General features: G+C 40.1%; 1 protein-coding gene across 3 annotated transcripts; it reads left to right on the plus strand.

Moving 5' to 3' along the window:
* Positions 1 to 78: 78 nt before the first annotated feature.
* Positions 79 to 26,208, plus strand: sim1a (SIM bHLH transcription factor 1a). 3 transcript variants are annotated; one of them, XM_050047712.1, is made up of 12 exons: positions 79 to 195; positions 386 to 907; positions 7,159 to 7,241; positions 9,828 to 9,917; positions 10,003 to 10,111; positions 10,216 to 10,301; positions 12,932 to 13,131; positions 13,334 to 13,449; positions 14,761 to 14,908; positions 19,707 to 19,872; positions 21,089 to 21,503; positions 22,393 to 26,208. In XM_050047712.1, the coding sequence occupies exons 2-12, from the start codon at positions 733 to 735 to the stop codon at positions 23,109 to 23,111; spliced, it is 2,307 nt and encodes a 768-aa protein (XP_049903669.1). In that variant the 5' UTR covers positions 79 to 195; positions 386 to 732; the 3' UTR covers positions 23,112 to 26,208. The 3 variants fall into 3 exon arrangements, with proteins under 3 accessions (XP_049903669.1, XP_049903668.1, XP_049903671.1); XM_050047711.1 differs by lacking the exon at positions 79 to 195 and having other exon boundaries at positions 209 to 907; XM_050047714.1 differs by lacking the exon at positions 79 to 195 and having other exon boundaries at positions 209 to 907; positions 13,334 to 13,440.
* Positions 26,209 to 27,939: the final 1,731 nt, after the last annotated feature.

The raw sequence follows: 27,939 nt of genomic DNA on the forward strand, positions 1-27,939 counted from the left end.
CAATGGGAGCAGAGTTGCCTGCAGTGGGTGGGTCTTCGAGCCTGCAGCACTGAGGAGGCTCTGGATGCGCCGCTATCCATAACATCACATAGGATGGAAGATATGCGAATGCTGGGTTTTTTGGAGATTCTGCCGGGACACTTTCAAGCCCAACAGGCGTCCATTTAGCCAACTGTACTCCGTATCTGCGCCGAGGTGAGCGAACAAGCACCTATAGATGTGTAGTTAAAAGTGAATTTAAAAATACAGCCACTGCATTTCTGTAGAAAGATTCAAACAAGTGTCATTTTAGTTTCAGCGTGCTGTTTATAGACAGACACAAATGATGCGTCACCTCAAATGTCGGTACCAATAAAGTCTACCCTCCACATGTTTCATCCCACAGGGCCGCATGTCCCCACCGGTGTCACAGTGCATTTGAACATCAGGTAAGGTTACGATGGGTCCAAGTGTGCGGTGAGCCCTCCAATGGGCTGACCAAAGCGAAACTACAAACCTCAGAAATCCAGGAATTAGCCGCTTCCCGCTCGTCGCCAACGTTGGAACACCTGGAAATATGGGAATGTGTTGACTCACCAGCAGCTGTGGATTTTAGGCCGAGCGGAGGGAGAGATCTGACTTTGATGTGCGGAGACGTCGCAGCTCCATTCCTGTGCTATGAGACACCTGGACACCGAGTGACCGCAGCGGGACTGAGAGCGGAAGAGTAGTCGGTGAAACAGATACAACAACATGAAGGAGAAATCTAAAAATGCCGCCCGGACTCGACGGGAAAAGGAAAATAGTGAATTTTATGAACTAGCTAAACTCTTGCCACTGCCGTCCGCCATCACCTCCCAGCTGGATAAAGCCTCAATCATCCGGCTCACAACAAGCTACCTGAAAATGAGAATAGTCTTTCCTGAAGGTAAGAGGGCTGTGTTTAAATAGTGTGGATGAAATAATACAAAAATAAAAAAATAAAAAAATTGATATGTAGCAACAATTAAAGTAATTTAACAGTATAACAACTAGATAATGATAATTATAAAAGTTAAACAATTATATTGTAGCTATAATTATACATATAATTACACATAAGAAAATAATAATAATAATTATTATTAGTAATGATTATAATATTATAATAATAATGATGGTTATATATAAGAAAATAAGCTCCTATGGCATTCATCTTCTTTTTATTTCGGTTGGTATTTTTATTATTACCATTAGGCTACTGTTACCCTGTTCGTGGGATAGGCTATAGTACCAGTAGTATATTTTACCTGATTGGTGCTGTGGCATAGGCTGCGCGTATTTTTTATTAAGCTATTATTAATTATTTTCGTATTACTTTTGCATAAGTGTTTATTTTTTGGTCGTCCTCTTTGCTAAGTAAATGTAATTTACTGTGTTTTAATTTTTTTTCCGGAATGAAAAGTTATATTGTCCTCGTTTCAGATATCTGACTGACACACTTAGAAAATAATAATAGTAAGTTAATAAAATAAATATATAAATTCGTTGTATAAACTCTCCATGCAAACATGACATGCCAATAAGCTGATTTTTTATTTTGTTCTCATCGTCCACTTCATACATTGTCAAATGTTTGAGCGTTACTCCCAAGGAAATGTGTAGCCTATAGGCGATTATAAGTGGAGAAAATATAGACTCGTGTGCACATTTTTCATAATAGATTTAGAATAGATTTTTTTTTAAAGCTTCAGCACATTACTTTGGTGTAGCCTATTTTAATTGTCCTGATCGCGCACTATTAGACCATCTTTCCCTGCAGTATCAATCAGACCCGTCTTATCGCGGTGATACTGAAACAGAATAAAGTATCCCGATAGGCTATTCTCCGCAGTTTATCCTCCCTGAGTAAATGAGTGTATTGAGTGAGCAGCTGAAGTCTCCTGTGTCCCTCAGTCCGTCTGTCCGTGTCCCCAGCCGGCAGGGCTGTGGTTTCTCTCCAGGGCCCCTGGCGGCCCCTGCCAGCAGATTAGTTGTGATGAGGCTCCATCCTGCGTGACTGCTGCAGAGCCGCGGATATTAGTATGATCTGCACGTGTGATCCCCCAACATATGGAGCTCCTTGTAACAGTAAAGCAAGCTGTGGTGGAGGGAAGGTGGAGTGACAAAGAAAACACAAAGGAAACAAGGACGCTGCTAAGATCTGTGTTTTTACACTCAGAGTGCCAAGCAGCTAAATCCTGCTGTGACGGGAGACTTGGACTGAATAAGACCCATCATTAACAGATCTGCAGGATTTATTTTCTAATACTGTGCAATCACTGTCAAATTAGAGGTAAAAGGGCAGAGGACAGAAGCGAGATAGATGATCTGGATGTAATCCATTCATGTTAGTGCACCAGCTGAAATTCATTCCAACAATCCAGGTTGCAAAGTAGTTTAGCCTTATCACTGTGAATTTCAGCTAAATGACTAAAATTAATTAAGTAAAACATCAGCTATGAGATAAGAAAAGTGCTTGAACCAAATGTAAATGTTACATGTGCTTTTATGCATAAGGAACTCAGGCAGGTAGATACGGGTCAGCTTGAAATCAACTGTTATTATTTGTGCTTAACTTAAAGTGAGAATGAGACAAATACTGCAAATTCTTATAAATATACTGAATAAAGCAAAATGTAGGGTTGTTAAAAGAAACGTCTTATTATTGAACCACATGATTCCAAAAAAACAGCAGCATGAGCTCGACATATTTAGAGTAGAATCAGGATTAATTGGAATGATGAAAAAGATGGAGGCCACAGAGTCAGATTTCTTTCAGTCAGGATATTGTGACATACGACTCTGTTGCATCTTTGTCACTCCAAAATCTATTATATTGTAAAAAGATTCCAAAGCTCAGTAAGGCAACGTAGAGCACTTGACTGTTTTGCATGAATAACAGTGATATCTCCTCTCAGGGACTGTGTGGCTCAGCTCTCAGTAACACCAGTTGCCTCCATTCTGCATTGCCTGCATGACTGGAAGATGTCTGGCTGTCATACTGTGCTGTTTCACATGTATGGCAACGTAAGCATGCGAGAGAAGCTCTCTGAATAATTTAAGGGACAATCTCACTCATGCAGGCTGCAGGGTTTGTACTCCTCTGTCCTTAACAGGCCGTATTGTGTTTTCCCCATTAAATCACCTCTGCTGTTTTAAAGGTCGGACCTCTTCACTCAGGCTTCTCACACCTTTTTACTTCAAGAACCCCCTCCCCACCACACAGACACACACACACACACACACTTTACCAGGAGCCACATGTGATGATTTGGTCGTGAAGAAGCCCATCTGAGAGGGCTGGAGGGGTTTTACATAAGTGGGGAGAAGAAAAGCTAAAAGTGGTCTTAATTTGGAGTGTACAAAAGGACTACTTGTTTTCTGTGGGGTGTTTGTGGGGGGGATTATTTATGACACTCAGATTGGTCACTAAGTGACCTTTGACCTCAACTATGTTGTCCACTCTGGGTTAAATTTCGACACCCCACACCACAAATATCTTGAGCCGTGAAAGAGATGGAATCAGAGAGGGAAGATAAAAATCACCCTTTATCATATGTACTGTTTATTTGCTAAATCAAACGACCACTGACATCATGTTTACTGCGACTAATATAGCTCCAGTCTTATGTTGTTCATTTATAGGCTACAGTGGATGAAAACATCATAAACATAAAGTCACAACACAATACAAGCAGTGTTATAAGGATCAGGATGACAGTGTGTTATACTGTTAAGAAATATAAAAATAAAATAAAAAACCTCAGTGTTTTAGCCGCACCTCACACTGTTCCTCACACTGTTCCTCCGCAGATGGACTTCTTGTCCCGTTGGTTTAAAGTTGGGACTATTGTATGCGGCGGGTTTTTTCTCGGAATATGCGCTATGTGGCCTCAGTTGTAAATGAGATATCGACATGGGCAACAGAGCTGCTTTATTACGCCACACGGAGCTTTTTTGCTCAGTTTTGATTGGCTGAGTGTTCTCAACACTTAAAAATCGCCACAGTCACTGTGACTGGCAAAAGACTTTGTTTCAATATATACGAATGAGCTGCTGGTGCCCTCAGTAACATGTTTAAGACTCCAAACATTATTATTATGATAATAATAATAATATTTTTTTATTATAGAATATGTGTCATAATGTGTTCACGAAACACAGTGACGTTTTAGTCATTGAGATTAGTGTAATAAGACTGCTGCTGATCTGACCGGACTGATTTCAGCGTGATGGTGCTGAATTATAAACTGTGCAACAACAAATCATGCTCTCACTGCCTGATCGGTTTAGGCAACGAAATTTGTTAGTTTTGTTAGTAGTTGTAGTTGTTAGTTTATTTATTAGTTAGTTATTTAAAATGTGTCTTCCCAATGGATTTATTTCGATTTAGATTAATTTGTCTACAGACTAAAATCACCCCCAGGGTCCAGTCTGGACCGGAGGGATAGATGACGATAGATGATGATGAAGAAAAATGAGGGAGAAATAATTACACAAAATTAAGTTTGTGTTTGTTTGTTTGATTGTTTTTTTGTTTGCTCCTATTTTTGCAGTTGTTTTTTGTTCTTGTAAGACACTGGATACTTTCAGGCCTCTGTCCTTCAGATTGGCTAACTGCTCACAGCTCGCACCTATGACCATAATGTGCGGGCTCACGTGTAGACGTCACCTTTTTAGGGCAAACAAGCAAAAAGTCTGGGAATCGCTGCTCTAATACTACTACTACTACTACTACTACTACTACTACTAATAATAATAATAATAACAATAATAATAATTATAATAATAACAATAATACTATTGTATCAAATTAGAGTTAGGCTCGTTGGTAATTAAGTGGTTAAATCAGCCTAAGTCCCACGTCTGGACTGAAATATAGCTAATAATAGAAAATAATAAGTGCATAACATCTTCTGGGTTTTTTGTTTGTTTTTGTGTTTTTAATAATGATGCAATAAGTTGGATGAAAATTAAATATGGAATGGAAGGCTACTGACTTCAGACCTTTTCATTAACTCTGTGTCTTTAAACCAAGTTCACAATGAAACTCCTACCCTTCCTGCATCAGCAGACGAGCACTGTGTTCAGTTCAGGTTCACAAGTGCTCCGTTCGTTACCTGCAGCGGGTCAAGTGCAGCAGTCCTGCACAGATATACCACACAGATGAGCCCAGTATCCACACTTGTTTGATCTGAATTCTCCACACCAGGCCTGCTGCCCTCGGCCAAACTCTAAACCCTATCTTTTTTTGATGAGCCTCTATAATAATTAGTGTCTGTGGACATAATATCACCGCATAGTTGTAAAGCTCATGCCCCAGTAGATCTTTAGAAACACCGTGCTACTGTGAAGTACGAGTTTCCCTCTGTGGGCTCCAAATGTGCATTTCCATCATCCTATATAATCTATTGCTGCTCGCTTTTTTTTTTTACGAACTGCGTTATTTGCAGCTTCCTGCAGCCCTAACATCATTCCTTTCATTGTCTTAAAGTTTAGGATGTTTTTAACCGGTCAAATAGCTGGACAACAACTCGTCAGTGATTATTACTCATTATTATATCAGTTTTTTAATGGTGATCAGAAGGTTTGACTCGTTTTTTCTCGTTCCAACAAAAGCACAGCCCTCCTACAGTTTTATAGGCTATAACAACAATTATAGTTACTATAATGATTATAATTATAATTATTATTATTATTATTACTAGTAGTAGTAGTAGTATAATTAGCCTATTATTATTAATGAGGGCCTACAGGACTTGTGTGAAGACTAGCTAATTGAGTCGTGTATGGGAGCAACAACATTTAGAGCCAGAAGATAAAATCACTTCTCTAACTAAAGGAGTCTAAATTAAATGACTAAATTGTGTTCTTACAGCGGCGTTACAGACTCGGTCTTTATACTTCTTTTCTCTTTTTGAAGTGGAAGCCAGTGATTTCTTGCCACTTGTGGGTGTTTTGGGGTTAATTTGATAGTGTCTTTTGATGCGATCTTGCAGTCCATATTAGCTCCATATGAAGCGGGGAGGCGGCGGGTCGCTGTGATCCTCACACGCCGCCTGTTTATTCTGCAGAGCGGGATTTGCATGTGAATGGAGATCGCTCCTGCACGGACTCCTGTTTGCTCTGACCGCCGTGGCTCTGCGCCTCACACCATCTGACATGCTCTCTTTACGACAGTTGTGAAGGCTTTATCAATATATTTCCACGCTGCAGCATTTGCGCTGATTCGATAAACATCCGAGTCTTATTTTAGGGTTGGTGTTTTGTAGGGCTGCAGGCTGCAGACCGTAAACTCAACACACTGATTTGCACTAGGTTGATTTTAGACTTGTAATGGTCATTGCTGCAGTTAAACGAGCCTTACTAGTATTTGTAAACCAGCGGGCCCTTTAATTTAGCCACATTTCCCCCTGCAGACACAGTTTCACCCACATTGTGAACAGTAGCCGTTTATTTAGAATCAAAATCAGCTTTATTGGCCAATTATGTACACACACAACGAATATGACTCCGTTGTTTTGTTTGTTTTGTCTTTTGTTCTTTGCATTGCTCTCAGTGTAGCTACACAGAAACAAATACAACAGCTTAGAACAAGGACAAGGAAGCTGGACAAATAAAAGCAGGGACTAAACAAGATGTGAAAAAATATATATGTGTTAAATATACATGTAAAGCACGTAACGACAAAAAAAATACAAATCGAGTTTCTCTTTAAGTTGTAATCATACCATTAATGCAAAGAAATAAATATTGAAGTATATGGATGACTGCATGTCTTTAAGCAGTATATATACAGCATGTAGGTTTATATTTCAGTAAAAACTCACATCAATCTCTATATTCCTGGTGTTGTCATTGTGTTTTGATAATATGATGTAGTTAAATGTGTTGACAGGCTATACATTGAAAGCATATTTAGTAATTGTGTACTGAACATTAAAGGAATTAAATTGCCTTTACTCTGTTAGTCTGTAAAATCAGTTTATAGATATTATTATTTGTTTTCACATTTGCTGGAATGAAAGCCTCATCAGTTAGGGTTACCAGGTTTACCAGGTTGCCAGTATTATCCCCCCTCTGCTTTCATTGTAAAATATTACATTTTGATTCTTGTAATTATATTTTTCATTTGTGTGTGTGTGATTTGTTTACCAGGCCTGGGGGAGTCCTGGGGTCATGTGAGCCGCAGCACTTCTCTGGATGGAGTCAGCCAGGAGCTAGGCTCGCATCTCTTACAGGTACTTATTGTACTACAGTGGTAAAGAGTTCTTACATTCTAAGAGTAGCTGAAAAAAATGGAGGGCTTTGGGGTTTTCAAGTGACGGAGATGTCACAGGGTCTCTTAAAAGGCCATTAAAATGTTCATTATGATGAAGGAATAAAAAAGTAAAGCTTAGCTCTGTACAAAATTCTCCCATTGTTATTATTATTTTTATTATTATTGTTCAGCCATAGGTAGAATGTGTGTGTGTGTGTGTGTGTGTGTGTGTGTGTGTGTGTGTGTGTGTGTGTGTGGTTTAGTACCGTCTGCCTCCTGCTGCCTTCATTCTTGTGCTTTAAGAGTGAAATGAGCTGAACGCATTCATGGTCACGCACAGAGCCTCAGTCTGTCCTGCAGCCCCTCTCACATCAGCAGCAACACAATGGAGCAGGGCTGCAGGGCTGCAGGGCTACAGGCTGGCCACAGAGAACCACAGGCTGGCTAGCTCTGGTCTACAGGATTGTCAGAGTTACAGACCACGGGGCTACAAGCTTTCAAACAGGTCTACAGAATTGTCATATGGGGCAACAGGCTGGCTTAAAATGTAGGTCTACTGGTTTGACAAACAGATCTATGTGCTGGCCAGAGAGGACTACAGCGTAAAGATCAAGGGCATCACTTTGTGTTGAAAATTGTTGTGGACATGAGGGCTCTTTTTTAAATGGTCTTTAATGCGATTTTAGGCAATTTAATGGAGGGATCAGTATGAGGTCAGAGTAGATGATTACAGCGGGGCAGGAAAAACAGCACATCAAAAGGGCATAGCCTAGGCTAAGGCATAGGTCTTGTTTTGGGAGGACACATTCGAAGTGGAGGGTCAAGGGGTCATCCCCCAGGAAATTTTGGAGCATCAAACATTTCATGTCCTGCATTTTGGTGATTTCTTATGCACCAATTTATGGTGAAATATCTGTATTTATGGAGAGGAGAACCCAAAATTCAGGCAGCAGGTGACAATTAGAAATATATTGCAATATAATGCAGTAAGGCTCTCAGGATTCTGTATTGCTTTTGTTCTCATGTAGATCAGCTTTTCTCATTTCATGTCATACCTCATGAGTCAGCACAAATCTGAGCAGATCTACCCTTCAGTACTCTTTTATTTGGGGAGGTAACCTCTTGAAATGTGCATGTGGCAGCTATTCACATCCTGGACTTTAGCTCATATGTGTTGTCATGTTCGCAGAGTGAGGAAATGGAAAACTTGGACAAAAAAGCTGTGTCAAGAAATAGTTCAAGTTACAGATCATTGGCGCATGCATTTTTTTTGAGTCATTTTAGAATTAGTAGGCTGGGGGGTATTTTTGCTAAGCTTACATTAATCTTTTTAACAATGCACCTTTGTTTCTTTTATATTGACCTCACATTTCATTGTATGTTATTGTGCAAATTAACCTTTTTGAAAGCGTTCCAATTTGTTAGTTAGCATTTCTGGTCAAGAAAGATATTTTTTCAGATTATTTTCAACAAATTATGCTTTTAAAAAGTGATGGGCATAAAATCGTCCATTTCAAAAAGTGTTGGGGACATGTCCCCAGTGTAACTGACGCCTATTTTAATGACAAGTAGCTACAAAGTAGCCAGAGGGGGCTACAGCTACAAGCTAGCAGCAATGGAAATGTGCTGCTTGTTAAATAATCAATATTATTATTATTGTTATCAGTTAATATCACAAATGCTTATAATGATATAGCCTTCCACTCAGTAGCGTATGATCAACCTACATATTACCCAGTGCAAATATGACAAAAATACCAAATAAAATAATATTAAATAATGTATAAAGTATTTATTCAATTAAATATTTTGTATAGTTTTATTTGCGGTTTCATAGTTTATGTAAAGTAAATTATTGTAGAATAGATGGCTACTGAGAAAAAAAAGAAACCATGATGGAGATGGGTTTTGCATTTATGGTGGCATATATAGCAGTTAGCACCACTTTTTTTAATTTAACATGAGCTCTTCTTTGAACATTGGCGTAGCTATTACTGAGGTGGCAATCTGAATGAGTTATAAGATCCTGTTCTCCAGCCAACACATTGCTGGAGGGCCTGCCCGCTCTACTGCCCCCTGTCCTATGGGCCCCGGTGCAATTGCACTGCCTGTACTGTTTATATTTATGACCCTGCTGCCTCTCACTTGCTGGTTTTTGGGGAAGTACAGCTAGCTAAAACAAATTCAGTCTAATACCTAGTAAAAAAGTTAACGGGTAGGATTTATCGCAGGGCTGTTGTGTTAGACTGTATTAGTATGAACTGGTGATGGTGTTTAATTCAAATGTTCCTTTAAATGTCAGTGTTATCTCTGTTTTTTCATGCCTTTCCTCAGATGATTATTTTGTCATGGTGTTACAGCAGTCCGCCTGTCTGCTGTGATAGCAGCTCTGCAGAGTTATTACAGTACAGTTGAATGATAATAATAATAATAAGACACTATGTTGTAAACATGTTGTCTAGGAAATGGACTCAAAACTATAATACTGATTTCATTAAAAGGCAAATTAGCTTTGGCCTTGTGGTGATATCTAATATAACAGCTCTCTTTTTATCATTTCTTTCAGACATTAGACGGCTTCATTTTTGTGGTTGCTCCAGATGGGAAAATAATGTACATATCAGAAACAGCATCAGTGCACTTGGGCCTGTCGCAGGTTGGTTTGACAAACTATCCTTGACCTCCTCTGGTATGTTGGTCCTGATGTGTTATGTGTCTGAGATGAATGTTCGTTTCAACAGGTAGAGTTGACGGGAAACAGCATTTATGAATACATTCATCCAGCAGACCATGATGAAATGACAGCCGTCCTAACAGCACACCAGCCTTACCATTCACACTTTGTTCATGGTAATTGACAACCTAGGCATGCTGAGCTATATATGACATGGACTCATCATACAGCATAAATAACTTGTTGTTGTTTTTTTTGCATATTTTTTAATTCACTGCAGAATATGAAATGGAACGCTCCTTCTTTCTGAGAATGAAATGTGTCCTCGCTAAAAGAAATGCTGGGCTTACCTGTGGAGGCTACAAGGTAAGACTGTGCTGCTAAACTGGTGTGAACACAACTGTCTTTATTTTGTTGTTACTCTTGCCTGACAAATTGGAGGATGACAAATGACATGTTCTGGTAAATGTCAAATCATATTAATCACTTCGGGGCGTCGGTAGCTTAGTGGATAGTGCCGGCGCCATGTATAGAGGTGATGCCTCGCTGCACCGGTCGTGAGTTTGACTCCGGCTTGCAACCCTTTGCTGCGTGTCATCCCTCACTCTCTTTCTGTCTCCCCATTTCACACTGTCCTGTATATTAAAGGCAAAAAGCCCAAAAAATAATAATAATAATAATAATAAAATCATCTTAATCACTTCAAAACAAAGCAAATTTAATGCCCATTTGCTTATTGGATAACGTGCTAGCTTGTGTGCAAAGTTTAAATTTTGTCATGTTGCAAAACATATTTTAGCCACCTAAAAAAATCAATATCAGTTCAAGTATATGCTATATTTGGAATATTTTCTCCTCTTTACCTTACACACTAACCAATCAAGGCAACAGTTGACCAGTGACTCTGTGTCTGTGTGACTGTCAATGGAGTCTGGCAGCTTTGTGAAAATGGTTTCAGTTCCCCATTGGAAAGGACTGTCTGAAGGCAAGGGGAAGCAGTGAAAATATTCTAAACATAGCATACACTTCAACTAATTTTTTTAGGTGCCTAAAAACTAACTGAATGAGGGTGCACTCACTCAGCATCGTTTCATTATATGCACGTGATACAGGGTTTTCTACTATGAAGTTACCGGTGAATTGGTCTATAAGACTGTAAATTTTGCCCTAATGGCAGCACTACATGAAAGGTCAGGGGTCACCAAAGTCATTAAGGGAGACGGAGACCATAATATCCATAGCATGCTGCTCTGGATAAAAGTGTTGGATGGATAAGGTTGTCAAGGTTTATGGACACTATAGGAGATCAATATGATCCCTGTTCTTCTTGGAAACAAAGGATGCCAAACACTTCTAGGTCCACTTATTTGCTTGATTTTTTCTTGATCTTCAGTAACAGATGGAATTTGCTCACTTGTCATGGAACAGTAGATCTTCAAACTTTACATTTATTGGAGCATTTTTAGGAAATCTCTTCCATGTTGGCTCAAAAGTTTAACTGCTGATAACGACTGTGGAATATAGTTGTTAGGTCAGTAACAAGCAAGTAGGTGGTCCATGAGTTGAAATTTTTTGTTAACTATAGCAGATACATAATCTGAATACATGTTCCATTTTCCAAATTTCCCACTTTCATAAAGATGACAAAACACTTGCACACCTATCTCATTCCCAATTCCTTTTTTTTTTTTTTTTTCGATATGGACAACTGTTTTTCATAAACAGATCGTCCTCTCCAATGGCAATTTTCACCTTGATGCATAAAGAGTGTGCATTGGAAAGAAATTGGGAAGAAAGTTAAAGGTCTAGTGTGTAGGATTTATTGGCATCTTGCAGTGAGGTTGCAGAATTGAAACTTCTCCTGTGTGCCAAGCGTGTGTGAAGACTATGGTGGCTGACGTAAAAATGTGAAAGGCCCTATCTAGAGCCAGTGTTTGATTTGTTTTCATTTGATTTTGTTTTGTTTGATTTGTTTGTGATTTGATTTGTTCTCTGGGCTTCTGTAGAAACAACTTGGTCCACTCTGTGGGAAAGGACCCACCTTACCACCTAACCCTAAATAAAAGTCACTGTGTTTCTATTACCTTAGATTCAGCTGTTATATCTACATATGGAGCGGGTTGCAATATATTTTTTTTCCTACTATGGCAAAGGCATGACCCGCCGTACTCTGCTTCTGATTGGCTTTGGCATACGCCATACGATGACATTTCTCACGTAGCCCTTGCTGTTCTGCTGTCATTAGCTTGAAATCGTAAAGCTGTAATAATTTCTGACCCTATACATGAAGAATTGAAAAGAAATTATAACAGTTTAATGATGAGCAAAATAGCAAGGGCTGGCAGGGTCATGCCTAAGCCAGTCAGAGGCAGAGAAGGGCAGATCGTGCCTTTGCCATCTATGCAAAAAAAAAAAAAATATTGCAACCTGCTCCATATGTAGATATAACAGCTGATTCTAAGGTAATAGAAACACAGTGACTTTTATTTAGGGTTAGGTGGTTATGAACTAATGAAAAAAACATAGTTATGAATATTATATTTCATTTTTGCCAATATGTCCTTCTAAATCATACACACTGGACCTTTAACATTACAGGAAACGCGAAACAAGGTGCAGGTTATTATCTGCATACACAACGCTGTAGCATTGTGTGTTTGGTACAGGTGTGACCTCTGTCTCTATGTCTTTTCCATGAGTTTCATTTTACTAATATTAGTAAAATGAATAAAATGTAATGTGAACAGGTTGTGCAGTTGTGTAATAAATCTATATATGAGAACTAAAATACTGAGAGACTGGATTATTATAACTTTGGAAAGTTATCACAGCTGCAACTAGAGGAGAAGGCTGAGTTCATTCACAGAGCTGTAAAGTTAGTTTGCAGCCTTACTAATGCTCAAGTAGAGTACAGAGTACAGGACTAAAGATTAACTGGAGCATGTATGGACTGATTTTTTATTCTTTCACTATCCATCTGTGAACTCTTGTCCTAGGTAATCCACTGTAGCGGCTACCTGAAGATCCGTCAGTACAGCCTGGACATGTCTCCATTTGACGGCTGCTATCAGAACGTGGGGCTGGTGGCCGTCGGTCACTCGTTGCCACCTAGTGCTGTCACTGAGATCAAACTGCACAGCAACATGTTCATGTTCAGAGCCAGCCTGGACATGAAGCTCATCTTCCTTGACTCGCGGTACGTTCTGTGTCACACTGTTCTGTATCAGCCTGCACTCTGTGCATACGTGTTTGTGCGCATGAGTATGTAACAGTGGGGTTAGGACTCTCTTTCTCATATTTGTATGATACATATTTTGTGCGTGCAGTTTGTATTTGAGTGTTTGTAAATATGGGAAGGCGCAATGAACCCTGTGAATGTGTGTGTGTGTGTTGCTTAGGGTTGCAGAGCTGACAGGCTACGAGCCTCAGGATCTAATCGAGAAGACTCTGTATCATCATGTCCACAGCTGTGACTCCTTCCACCTGCGATGTGCTCATCACTTGTGTGAGTTAGGTTTGTTTAACCTTTCTACAAAATCTCTCGTTATACACACACACACACACACACACACACACACACTGTTCCAGAGCAGACACAGTACACCTGGCTATGCAATGTTATAGTGTATTATGTTTTCATATGTTATGCTGCTATAATATGTGACGTGATGTTGTGTTGTGTCACATCACGTTGGTGTTATGTTACATTACTTTGTGGTATTTTTTAATAATTAGACAATAGTTATTCCATACATTGATATAAAACAGCTCATGTATATTATACTATTCACAATGCCGTAAGATAAAATAAAAAAAAAAAAAAATGCTTACCACAGTTTTCTAATTTCAGAATTATCTGATTTTAATAATTTATCACCTCTTGCTGCAATTTGCCGCTGTATTTTGATTTGTCAAAGGAATACTTTGCCAATAGTTTAAGCAGTTTTGTATCATAGCAACATGGGTAGTACGTGTCAATGAACTGTGATAAACTTCCCTCCATCTAACCAGCGCCCAGATCTCCCTACTCATTTGCCAGTTATCTATGCTGGCTCTGGGGCTGTTGCTCAAACGACAAATTGTACCTCTGCATTTTCGTATGACTGCCATCATGAACACAAAGGGTATAGAAGCAGATTTAGACCAAACTCTGATCAAATGGTAAAACAATGCAGTACTTATCAAAATAAACCAAGATTATGTTACTGTGTTGCAGATTTCTAACCTAAAATGTCTTCAGAAACATATTTTAGTGCACTGTTTGGCTGTAATACAAGAATTTGTGAACAGGAAGTGGGTGCCATACTGTTTCCTGTAATGTGAAAATGAAGGCTGAGATCAAACGGTAAAACTAAGTAGTGCTGATGAAATATAAACCAAAATTCTGTTACTGCATTGCTTATATCTCGCCTCAAATGCCTTCAGAAGTTATTTTAAGTTATTTTAGCCTTCCGTAATGTTCCTTAAAACAAGATTGTTTGTTACCAGCTGAGCCACGATAATTTTTTCAGATGAGTTGCTCAAAACCAACTCGCATTATGTCACCCACCAGCAGGAGCGTTTATTGTCTTGTAATCTTGTAGTTGTAGGTTTTCTACTATAGAGCAAAATTAAATGCCACAGCCGTTTTCTGTTTTGATTGGTCATGTAGCAGCAATTTCAAAGTATTTGCATGTCTCTGCTGCATAGACAGCCCAGTTTTGTGAAAAGGCCATCTTTCCAACAGTGAAATACTTTTTTAATGTTGTTAATTATATGCTATAATTCGTATTTTTCTCCCAGTAATCATTTGCTGTAATTTCTTTCCCATCTCTTGGTCTTGCAGTGCTGGTGAAAGGTCAGGTCACCACTAAGTACTACCGTTTCTTGGCCAAGCATGGTGGCTGGGTCTGGGTTCAGAGTTATGCAACCATCGTACACAACAGCCGCTCATCCCGACCGCACTGCATTGTTAGTGTCAACTATGTTCTCACGTAAGTATCTGTCTCTGTTCCTAAATATCTTCATAAGATCATTATGCTGATAAATGTGATTGCCAAATAGAGATCCACAAGGTTTACTTGAGACAGTGATGTCATGTTCATGTCATATCACTGTGGTGTTACTGTAGGTTGCTTCATCTGTCCGCCATGCTAAATACTGCTGCTCATACTAGCTGTGTATCACTCAAGTGGCTCTGTCATTTGTTTGAATATGACCATGGATGTGTTATAAGAACTGGATACTAGACCCAAAGATGGTGCCTTTCTAGTCAAATAAGAATTTCTGCAGTATGCAGCTCACTGAGTATATGTAGTAGTGTTAGCCCTGTTGGCTCCACCCATGAGTTCCCACTCAGCTCATAGACTTTACATACTGTAAACCAGAATCCATCCATGACACGAAATATTAAAGTTTAAACAAAGGCCTCGGATTGTCAAAATGACATAAAAACTTTATGCTCACTTGTCACAAAAACTGAGCTTGACATAACTTTTTTGTGTTAAGTCAACATTTTTTGTTGTTTTCAGTTAATTTGATTAAAATTTATAAAGCCAATTTCACCTAATTAGTTTGGGCAAAATCGGTGGAGTCTCCCAGCATGCCTTGAGACAATGTGTTTAAGGCCATGAGCCGAAGAAAACTGTTTAAATCTGTTCTAAATCACTCATGTTAATGTATTTCACAATGGTTCTAATGGGTAACAGTTAATGTTGTGGTAAAAGACATTTCGCACCATGAGTTAAATTGTATACAGAGTCAGTGACCTCCCACCTGTGTGGATATTTGAGTGTCTATCATGTCTATCATGAGATAAATAATACCTCCTGGTACACATACATATCTTTGAAATTTTCTGGCAATTGAGTAAACCTAAGCTTAGAACAATATATTTATAATTCAATGAAATTTAAATACATATTGTACAATGAGTACTTGATGTATTTATGTTTGTATGACATAGCATTAAATGCTCAAACAACAACAAAAAGTAATGTTTATCTGAATCTGAAATGAGGGTCATGTGACACATTTATTTTGGGTCTGGTGTACTCAAAATGTTTATGTTACTGTATTGTACTAAACTAAAAGATTTCAGTGCAAGCTGTTTCCAAAAAAAAAATTAAGTGGAGTGTGCATTGTGCAGTGCATTGTGATGACATCACAGATTTTTTAAATTGCTGTTCTCAGCTCGAGGAAAGTTTTACAAATAAAACCTCTGCGTAGTGCTAGCCTCTTGTTTAGTAGTACAGCGAAGGCAGCATGTCAACGGCAGCTGGCATGGATATCTGTTCCATCAGATGGAAAAACATGTCTGAAACGTGTCCAGGGTGTGACTCCAAATTTAATATAATTAAAGATGACTGATGTACCCTGAGTGGTTCAGAGAATTGATGGATGGATGGATGTTTACTACTAACGCCCACTACTGATCATCCAGCCATTCTGACCCAGCAGCAACTTGTAGACACATTTCTAGAGCATTCTCTCTGAAAACAAAAGTAAAGCCCTCTGACACAAACTCTCTATAGGTTGAATCCTTATCATATATTACTTATTGATACAGAAAACAGATACAGAACATTTCTTTATATGAAAATGTTATCGAGTTGCAGTGGTATAAATGAAGGGGAGGACACCTGACCCTTTTACTCAGCTGGATTTTTTTTGTGAAATGACAGAAATGTGTGGCAGCTCCAGGGCAGAGAGGGTTGGCTCAGATCTCTGTTGTACTGTCATCCTCTGCTTTGATAAGATAATGAGTGTTGGTACTGGAGATTTACGCAAACAGTTGCTGTGAAGCAATTAACTGGAGGTTAATTGGAAATATGACGTGTTTGTTGAAGCCTGGTTTGCGGAATCTCGCAATGAAGAAAGTTCGTCAAGCCATATTCTGTTTTTTTAGTCTTTATTGTTGTGGGCTGACTTAGAAACAAAGGAAATGTGATGAGGATTTCTTTGAGGAAAAGCAGAACTTTCCAGCTCTTTCTACCTTTGATGGTTGTCAAGATTCGTGCTCTATCAGTGTGTCTGCTCGCTTGTGCGACAGTTATGTCAGAACGTCTCAGTCCTTAGTTTCTAAGTTTGCTAAATGTGCTCATGTGTTGGCTGTTACCTGTGGCGGCCTCCCTGCGGTGGCGTCAGTCACCTGGTAGAGTTAATCTAAGGCTGACAGGCTGAGTATATAAACAGAGGCAGGCGCTGAAGCATATCTGACTGGGCTGGGGTTGTGTATGCTGGGCCTTTATCCTGCACAAACAGACCAACAGCACTGTGTTGCCACTAAAACCTTCTTTACAAACTGCTGCTTTCATTTCTGTCCAACAGAATCAAACTGTAATCATGGCAGATCATGAGCCACACTCTTATTAGTAAGTGAGGGATACCGTTTACTTGCCTATTATCCCATTATTTTATGACCCCTGATGTGCGTTTTTCACAGATGTACAAGTGAGCGCGTAAATGAATAAGGCCCATAAAAGCCTCCATTAAGCAGCTCGGCCGGCTGCCTTCAGAGGCAGAGAACAGCTTGACACACATTTCCTCTACCTCCTACATCAAATCCATAACAGCTTTGTGTTTATGGCCTTTTAATTGATAGGCTGTAAAGTTGATGAGCGTTTATGGGCTCCAGCTTGCTGTGAAGGGAATGAAGCCTTATTTCCCTCCTTGTTCTGCTTTTGTAAATCTTTCTGAGGTACTGTAAGGATTGAGGCACAGTGATGTTGGAAATGAGGCAGTGTGCTTCCTTTTTTTCTGTAATACACAGGACTAAAGCCAGACAGTTGGATGTGGGTAGGAGGTATGCTTTTGTAGAGCGTTGTCGTCAGGAGCAGAGTTTGTTTGCCCAGTAGCTTTAGTGTATACAGCCGCAGATAACACAGCTGATAAGGCCACTTCACCTGCATGTGAACTCCCACTGTGTGTTCAGTTCTGATAACCTCTACACCCCCGTCCCGGGTCTGTGGACCTGCCCCTGCTACCACAACCTGACAGTGATTTAGCAATCGTTTGAATAAAGGCATGTCTGCAGCAAAAGCACGTAACCACTTTTTACTTGTCTGACTCTCACAACAGTTACGCTGTCTGTTTTATCAGTGCTTTCTCCTTCTATTCTGGTTCGGCACAAACTTGTCACTCTGCTGTCTTATGCACGCACTCCATCCTTCTTTGTCTAAGTGAACACAACATCAGTACCAAATACTAACACTTTCATTGATATATCTACATTTTGTTACATAGTTTAACACTGTATGTATACATGAGCAAGATAAGAAAAGGACAAGGCTCTACTTGTTGCCTTTATATTAACAGTCATTTAGAGCACTGGCTCCAAACCTGGGAGTTGGGGGGCCTCAAGGTATCACAGAATAAATCTGAAGGATCCGGAGATAATTAACAGGATTAGAAAGAAGAGCATGATTTGATTTTTCTCCTGTCCCTTTTCTTGTGACAAACTTGTTAATTTTACCTCCTCAGGCTGCTAAAATTTTTGGGTTTTAGCAGCTAAAACAATTACCATCACCTTGTCCTCTTTTTTGAGTGTGAATTTAAGAGGCTACTAAATTACTTTATTAAGACTAAGAGTAAGGTGTAGAACAGCATTATGATAGTTTCTCCAAGTGTGTGGAACTCTACGAGAGGGATGAGCAGTCAGTACATTTACATGCACAGTTAAGTGGGGCAACGGTTATAGCTCACCTAGGCCATTTAGTTGGATTATTGTCCTTGTCCCAGCACACAATCACAGGAGACAAATTAATTTATTGACTAAGGTATGTCCAACTCCGCTAAAATAGATGGCAATATGCCCCATTTCAGTTTGTTAGTATCGGATGTTTTCTGGTTGACCTCTTACGTCACAGACTTAGACAGAAACTTTTAGATTTGTTTGCGTCTACACTCATGTATTCCTCTTAAAACTGCACAAAGTGATTTTCCTAAAAGCAACATAATTCGTACAGAGATAACCACTGCAATTTAAGGGCATCATAGTTAGAGTGACAGTACTTAATGAATGTGGTATTTTTTGACTCTCCGAATGAAACTGATGCAAATCCTATGAAGTGTGTCTGCATGTGTGTATGAATTTGTGTTTGTGTGGAGAGAGATTGAGACAGAGGGGAGATGTGCGTGGATGATGGATCACTGTTTGTCTCAAGTAAACCCTGTCCAGGTTTTCTGTTCCCAAACTCGATTCATCATCCATGGCGAGATCTGTAGAACACTTTAGCGAGAAATCAATTCCCATTTCCCAGTAGTGAGACATCCAAGCTTCTCCTATGGGCCTGATTTAGCCAGACATAGCCTTTAATCTCCCAGTGTATTTGATTGGACAGCTTTCCCTCTGTAGAGTGTTTGTTGAAGGCCTTGCTGCAATCCTTCTGGTAAAACAAGCATCCCAACAGCCGTTCCAGCCCTCTTAGCACACCCCCACCTCTTACACACACACACACACACACACACACACACACACACACACACACCCATACACATACACTCACTCACACGCAGAAACACAAACACACATCTCTCCGCATGCGTGGCCCTCTCAGCACCGTGATGAGGCTCTAATTGCTAAACAGATGTTAATGGGTTTTTGCACCTAGAGAAAAACCAAACATGCAGGTACACACAGGCTGTTTGTGTTCTTTAATAAACAGCCTTTCCACGGGACTGGGATCTCTGCTTGTGTAATTATAGACCGTATTAAATCTATGACATGCAAACGCAAAATATAAACAATATTACTGTGAATGCAGCGCATGGAATTTATGTTTTTGTCTTTAGGGAGACAGAGTATAAAGGCCTTCAGCTTTCTCTGGACCAGGCCACGTCCAAGGCCTCTTTCCCCTACAGCAGCAGCACCGCCAGCAGCCTTACGGAGAACTGCAGAACTCCGAAGAGCAGAGTATCACGGCCCAAGACCAAAGCTAGACTCTCGCCATACACACAGGTGAGGATTTAATGTCTTACTGCATGGTCATTTAGCTTCAAACCACACACATGATGTGATACTGACATGAACAGTGTACTCAGACTTCATATTTAGGTGGCATTTTCTGGTAGAAGGTTAAAAACTTTGTATTGTAGCACTTAGTATTGAGGTATGACACTTTCGTATTGGCTAATTTGAAGGGAGCATACAGAGTTTCCTTTGGTGAGGCACCATCATGGATTATTTAAAGGACAATTCTAACCTGTTCTCATCATCAAATACTTTGTCAAGCCCCTGGTATCTCATAGCAACAGACAGGGCATTCTGTAGCTTCTTTATGTGACATGTGGTTATAACATGTGGTTAATGTTGTAAAACTAGAGCTGTCAAAATAATGCATTACTTTCAATTAATTAATCACAGAAAAAAAAGTGATAAAAAAAATTAATGGTGATTAATTGCGTTCTGTGGTGCCCTCTGACCCAGTGCATTATTGAAGGTCACAGTGGCTTTTTCACATGATGGAGGCAGACAAGACGACAATGCTTGACCCTGTGAATGGAACATTTACATTTATAAGACGCCCAGATGGAACTGTTGATAGGAGCACTGTTCTCTGCAGTTTCTGCAGTAAAGAAACCTTGAACCTTGAACAAATTAGTTTCAGGGTGCTTGGGATGCTCAGTTGTTGTACAGCTGTTTCTTTTGTAATGGTCATGTATGGGAAAAGGTATCTCTGAGCCCAAGTGTATCATGTGACCTGCAGTTTCAACTGTGGACACAATGACATGTTTGCCACACAGCTTGGCATTGTTCCTGAGAGCTTTAATAGAGCTAACCAGTATACTTGGACCCAAATTATTTTTTTATAGGATGACTAGCTGTGCCTGGGGAGCCAATAAAAGAAGCAACAGTGCTAATATTAAAACAAGTATTGTATTGTAGTAATTAGTGGTGTAGGAATACATCAATCTGGATTGATATATCAGTTTAGTGATCAGCGATCTAATATAATCAGTGCAAAGTGGAAACATCATTACGTATTGTTATGCCTTTATTTTGAAATTCCCATGGCACATCTGTGTCCCATTTCCGTCCAAGCACACCTCCTTCCTGACCATTCACAGTCACTGTTAAGCTGAGCATTCATGTGTCTTCTCAGTGGTATGCAACCTCATTTGAAAGCTTTCCATAATCTCTCTTCTTGTCTCTCTCCTCAAATGTCTCACTGCAGTATCCTAGTTTCCAGACAGAGCGCTCAGAGTCTGACCAGGACAGTCCCTGGGGCAGCAGCCCTCTCACTGACTCAGCCTCCCCTCAGCTGCTGGAGCACGGTGAAGGCCTGGATGCCTCCTGCGTGTACAGGCAGTTCACCACTGATCCCCGCAAGCTCTGCTACAGCTTGTCTGAAGAGCACCATCACCCCACCAGCGACGGTTACACACACCTCCACGCACATGGTCAAGGTCAAAGTTGTGAGCGAGGTCGATGTGAGGCGGGGCGTTATTTTCTAGGAGCACCTCCGCCTGGCAGAGACGCGTGGTGGAGCACCACCCGGTCCGTCCTACCGTTGAGCAAGAGCTCCTTGGAGAACCGTGAGGGATGTGACAGCAGCGTGCCACATATCACAGCCATCCACAGCTACCATGGTGAGTGGGGACTCAAACATGAGCCATGTCCACTGTAAAGACTGAACAATATGAGCTGTTAAGCCTTGGTAGTTTTAGACTAAACCAGCCAACAGCCACCTACACAGTATCCAGAGCCCCTGATAGATAGATTAGAGACAAGCTGTTGAGTGTTGTGTTGTCTCAATCCATGGCAGTCAATACTGTCAACACTAAGTCTCTTAATGCATTATGTGCTGCTGTTGTGCCATGTAACTAGCATGTTCTCATTTGTTCATGCAAGAGCACTATGCAGAATTACAGTCAGGGGAACCTGTCGAAGCCAAGAGCCTTTGCAAAACATGTTTTTGGCCATAACTCAAGAATTAATATGATATACAGTATATTATTTCACACAAATGTCTAATAGAATAAAAATATGAAATGATGACATTTTATATGCAAAAGGTCAAAGCTGAATTTCACTGTGACATCATAATGCTCTGTAAAAACGCTCTTTTTTACTCAACATCGTATCTCAGGATCAGAAGGGGAGACATTTGGTCAGATACTGAATTGGTGACTCTAATCCTGTGTCCATCTTAAAACTGTGCTGATTACATAGATCCTCTGTGCTGCTGGGTTGAAGATATGTATGAAGCATCCATGTTTTAGAATTTGTAGCTTCTTTGAAGCAAAATTCATATTTGCAGCATTGCCAAGTGTCATTGCTACATATGAGTCTGGAAAAGAATAGATGTAAACTGCAACTGTACCGAGACTGGTTCACACTGGCATATAACCATGAGGTGGTTTTTCTACTTTATTGTGTGCGCACTAAACCAGATCCCTATCAACTATGTTGTAATGGTAATAAAGTATTGAGTCTTGTGTCCTCTGCCCTGACTGTTTTCATTGTATCCTTTTGCAGGCCGGGGCCAGTGGGAAGAGGACAGCGTGGTTAGCTCCCCAGATGGGGGCTCAGCCAGTGACTCAGGGGATCGATACCAGGCTGACCACTACCGCTGCAGCCCACAGGAACCCAGCAAGATTGAGACACTGATCCGAGCCACGCAGCAGATGATCAAAGAAGAAGAAAGTCGACTTCAGCTGCGTAAAGGCCCTCCAGATGCCCCACTGGGGCCCGCCAATGGGCTGCCAAAGGGTGCTGGTCCATGCTTTACTTCTGAGTATCCTCAAGGGCCCCTGCCGATACAGACTGTGGTGTGTCGAGGTTTGAGTCATGTAATCAGCCCTGCACCTAGTCCTGCCCCCCTGTCCAGGCTCAGCAGTCCAGGTTCTGAACGCCTTCACAAGCCCAAAGACTACCTCCAAACAGACCTGTCCCCCCTTTCTTTGCCATTGCACCATCCATTTGGTCGGCCGGGTCCATGCTCGGCTTCCCCCACCTCAGCGCCAGCCCTTTACCCCTCCCACACTCACCCACGGCCCTACTCGGACAAGCATAAAGCCTACTCCCTGACAGGCTACACTCTGGAGCACCTCTATGACCCAGAGAGCCTTAGGGGCTACTGCACCTCAGCCAGCACGGGCCCCACCCACTACGATATGACCCCTCACCTCCGCATACAGGCAGAACAGACCCCCGGACATAAAGGCACCTCTGTCATTATCAGTAATGGCAGCTAACAGTCATCGATCACACGCAGTGGAACTGCGGTCACACAGCCTGAGCTGGTTACAACATTGGTACAACATTAAGCCATCGATATTCTTAATCCTGTTAACCTGTTTTTCCATCATACTGACCAGTTTCAGTGGTGATTTCTCCTGCATGGGCCACAGGCCGCCTTTTGTGGTTGTCAGGATGCTCACAATTTGTTCACAACTTAAGTTTCATGCTAACAATCAATCAATCAAACAAATCATCAAATAAAAAAGAACACTGCTTCATTACCAGGGAACGATCAGCCACAACTGGCACCATTCTGCACTAATATTAGAGGAGCGGTGTAGCAACATCGCTGCTGGACTTCAGTTAAATTACAGGTGTCACATGCCAACAAGGGGGGGGTGCAACATGGAAATATGTCAAAATGTGGGACTGTCATGCATAAATCAGCAATAACAATGTAACGTTAGCTAGTTAGCTACCAAGATATTAGCATACTAGCAATTTATTTTGTTTTGCTTGTTATAAAGTAAAGGATCATAATACATTGAAACAGCATTAAACTAAGATAATTTCTGATAATACTCAGTTTGGAGTCTGCCTCTGAAAACCCCCATTTGGAGGACCATGATTCCCTAACACTTAACCCTACCCCTCAATCCCAACAAGAATCAAGACACCATCCACCAAGATGTGAAGATGCAAAACAATCAATGTTTAATCATTAACGTTTTTAACACAATATTAATGTTTTTATGTACAAACTCAAAATATCAACAAGTCCTCCTCATTAAAGGACAAAATGTGTTGTTTGTCCATGTCCTCTTGAGTAACAACACAAGGAAGAATTTTCTAACCTGATGCCCCAGTCAACAGGGCAGTCATTATCATTTGTCTGTGCTAACCAAATCGAGTTTGGGAAAGATCATTGTTTGGATTACAATAAATACTTCATTATAGTTAGGGGACCTTCCTGGTTAGGATTCAAATAACTTCTTGATTAGGGTTAGGGACCTTCATCGTCATGGTTACAATACAGTAATAAGAAGGTGGTTAAGATTAGAGAACAATCCTGGTAAACCTGGTCTCACAGATATACACTGTAAAAAGAAACTGTTTCAATTTGTGACCATGCTGCCGTAATTTTTTTTTAGTTCACTATATCTGAGAAGACATGTTGGATAATTACACAATTACCTCAACTTGTCCTCTCAAATTGAGTCAACTTGAAAATTTTAAGGCAGCCCAGACATAATTTTTTTTAAGTTTAAATAAATAGTTTCTTTTAACAGTGTATGTGAAATGACCATGACCTGATAACACCGCATTAAGTGGTAGTTGCATGTAATGTGTTAAAATCACACGCTGGCTCCAGAATTCCCTGGTTCAGTGATGTCAAGCAATGGGTAGTGGTTAATGTTACGACTGTATATGTACAGAGCAAGAAAGTCTGTGTAGGGAGGAAGGTTGGAGTGGTTGATTGGTTAAACAAACACAGGACTTTTACCCAGGATACTGTTGTTCACATCCCATGTAAAACTAAAAGCACTGACTTCTTTTAACTGAAGATACTTATGTCCTTGACGTTCATTACTTTACAATGTATTTATGTCCTTTACATAGCAAATGTAGTTATTTTTACAGTAAGCACAATCTTTCTCTGACCTTAACCAAGTAGTTTTGATGCCCAAACCCAACTGCGTTGCCACCATGTAATTTAACATGACTTCCTTCTTTGTTTCCGTCATAATTGTTGTTAAACGTTATTACAGCTGCTACAGGGCTTTGTCACTTGAACGTAAACATAAGTTGTTTTGGGACACTTTCTGAAACAACTGATGCTGCTGCTCCTCAGAGGACAGTCTCCAAAATATACATGAAAACCTATGAATGGAAAAACACTCAATAATGCCACATCTTTAATAAGACAGCTGTTTAAAACAGAGAATGGATAGCACTGCAAAATTCTACCCCACAGTACATTCTTTTCCTGCCAATGTCTCATTACAGTGTGTTAATAAACAAACAATACTTTGGTAAAAATCAATCAGTATGATGGAAAACAGGGCTGGGTAGATAATGGCTGGAGTTGTACTTTAACATTCATCCCAGTGTGTGTAACCTTTTGCACTATAAAAGATGGAGTTTGTGTAAAAAGGGTCTCCTTGTTCTTCAATGCATTTGGATGAGGAGAAGTGACAGGGTTGGGTATGGTGCACTTTGCACTGATACAGATGAAACTTACAGAACAGGTTGGCCCTGAAATAAAACACATGTCATTTGAAAGCTCACAGACTAATATGCAAAGCCATTCTCTACATGTTTCTTTTCTCGCAGTTGCGGTATCTTGCAGGGAAGTAAATGCAGTAAAGAAAGGCAGATACATTGATCACTCTCATGGGTACATGATGAATATGATTGTACAGTGAGATCCATGTGGATTTTTGGACATATTTTTATGGGTGACACGTCTGCTGCTTGGATCTTTGATATAGTATTTGATTGGCGAGACAATAAAATGACCTGATATATGTTCTGCAGCATTCTTTTTTCTTTTTTATTTCCTTTATCAGAAACTTTCGTGTCATGAAGAAAATTGACACAAGATATGGGACACATTATATTGATTTCCATCCTGATATGTGTGGTAACATTTCTGAGTGACTGTAGGAAGACCGACAGACCATAATATGCAATTTGACCCACTGAAAATGCCATGCAAGGCAGCTTAATTGCATTCATTATGACAGATCCCTGAAGCAAGTGTCAATTATTGTTATGTGGGCATGTTTGTACAACAAGGTTCAAGCTTTCTCTTGGATTATTTTTCCTTCATGTCCTCCTCAGACCTTAGATGAACCTATATTTATACAAGTTTGGATTTTTTTCATTTTGTTAAAGCCTGAAATGTGCTCCATCTCTCAAAGTTATTTATGGTGTACTGTAAATATGCTCAGAAAAGAACCCCCACCACATCTAAGCACATAGGCAAAAACTGTATTTATTGAGTAAATGTTTCTTTATGATTTTGAAATATAGCTGCAATCGAATCCAGTCTAACTGCTTGTATATTGAGTGTGTTTTTGACTGAAGCAAATTCTAAAAGAGGACAAAATAAAGTCATTTTGCAGAGATGGGTAATGTGTGTTTTAAACATTCAGTGTAGAACATTCAAACATGGCTGTACACACACACATGACAAAATCACATTTTTACTGAACAGGAAGTCCAAGAATTCCTTACAAAGACCATATATAGTATGAAAAACACATTTCACATGAGGAATGTGGAAAAAAAAATACACTTCCATTTTCACAGAAAACAGTCTTTTTCACAATACACTTAGAATATCGTATTTACGTTTATTTTCTTATTCAACAAAAGCATGTAGTAAATTTTTAGGCAACAAAAACAGGCAGTCCACTTTACGGAACAAAAGCACATTGTTAGATTTAGAAAAAACCCATCATGGGTTGGTTTATCATTCATAGGGGAAGAGAACACCAGGCTCTTGGGTGAAAGTACAATTTGTTGCGCCCATCCACTACCTCTCCTGCCCGCTCTATAGGGACTTTCCACCTCCTTAAATTACATTGTTATCCGGCAGCGTTTCAAAATGACACTGGTCAGCTCTCAGCCCACTGCTCCTTGGGGGCGACTACAGAATATGACTTTTTAATAATGTGCAGTAAATGAAATGATGAGTTAGTGAAATCAAAGTCCTATGTGACAAACAGAATGTGAATCTTTATCTTGTGGTCAGTCACAATGATATTAATCAAACTGAAAAAAAAAAACATGCACAATAATGGCTTTTTCCCCTGAATATTAATGAGCAACTTAGGGTAGAATACATGTTTGTTTTCACTGCGGTATTTGTAAATGGACCTGCGCTTGTATAGGTCTTTCCTAGTCTTTTTACCACTCAAAGGGTTTTTTACACGTCACATTGACACACTGATGGCCGAGGCTACCATACAAGGTGCCACCTCCTACTCAGTAACCATTCACACACACTCACACTCCGACGGAACAGCCATCAGGAGCAATATGGGGCTCAGAATCTTGCCCAAGGATACTTCGACATGCGGACTGGAGGAGCCAGAGATCGAACTGCCGATCTTCCGATTAGTGAACAACCCACTCTACCTCCTGAGCCACATCCATGCCTTCCAGAATACAGGGTACATCCCTAATAGGCACGTGGAAAAAGCATACAGATGTGGTTTTTGGACATTTTACATGTGATGAGGAGTCAAATTTCAGAGCAACATTTGGTTGTCAAGAGATTAATAAGCAAAATACACTGTTACACACATCACGTTGGTATTTCACATGTGCATTTTCTAATAGATATTAACTTACCTTATAAAAAACATATCACATTCATCACCATGAAATCCAAAGATTTTTTGGGACAGGGTATCTGTATGAATTTCCATTTCAGCAGCCTGGTTGCGATTCAGTTTGATGAATTTTAGATATCTTTTTATTTTTCTGCTGTAAGCACACTAAAATTTGCACAGGTTACGTGTGGCTGCACTGGCAAATAAAGAACACTGATGGAAAGTGATATGGCAGAATCTCCAATTAAGCCTGTAGATTTGTGGGTGTGTGGAGGTCAGAGATGAGGGCCAGCCTTCTCTCAGGCCTGATGGACATTTATTGTTTGCTTTAGTCAGCTCAGTCTGCTCTGCTGCTGGACTCTCTCAGGCCTCTGCCTTGCCTATTACCTTCACACTAAAAGCCTCTTATCCTGGTAGTTATTCCTCACTTACACCCCTCTTATAGCAGCTTCTGTCCTCTCCAGTTCACTCACGTCACATCATATAACTCTGCCCATTA

Source organism: Epinephelus moara, chromosome 6, assembly GCF_006386435.1.
Source record: "Epinephelus moara isolate mb chromosome 6, YSFRI_EMoa_1.0, whole genome shotgun sequence".
In the NCBI taxonomy this organism is placed as follows: Eukaryota; Metazoa; Chordata; class Actinopteri; order Perciformes; family Serranidae; genus Epinephelus; species Epinephelus moara.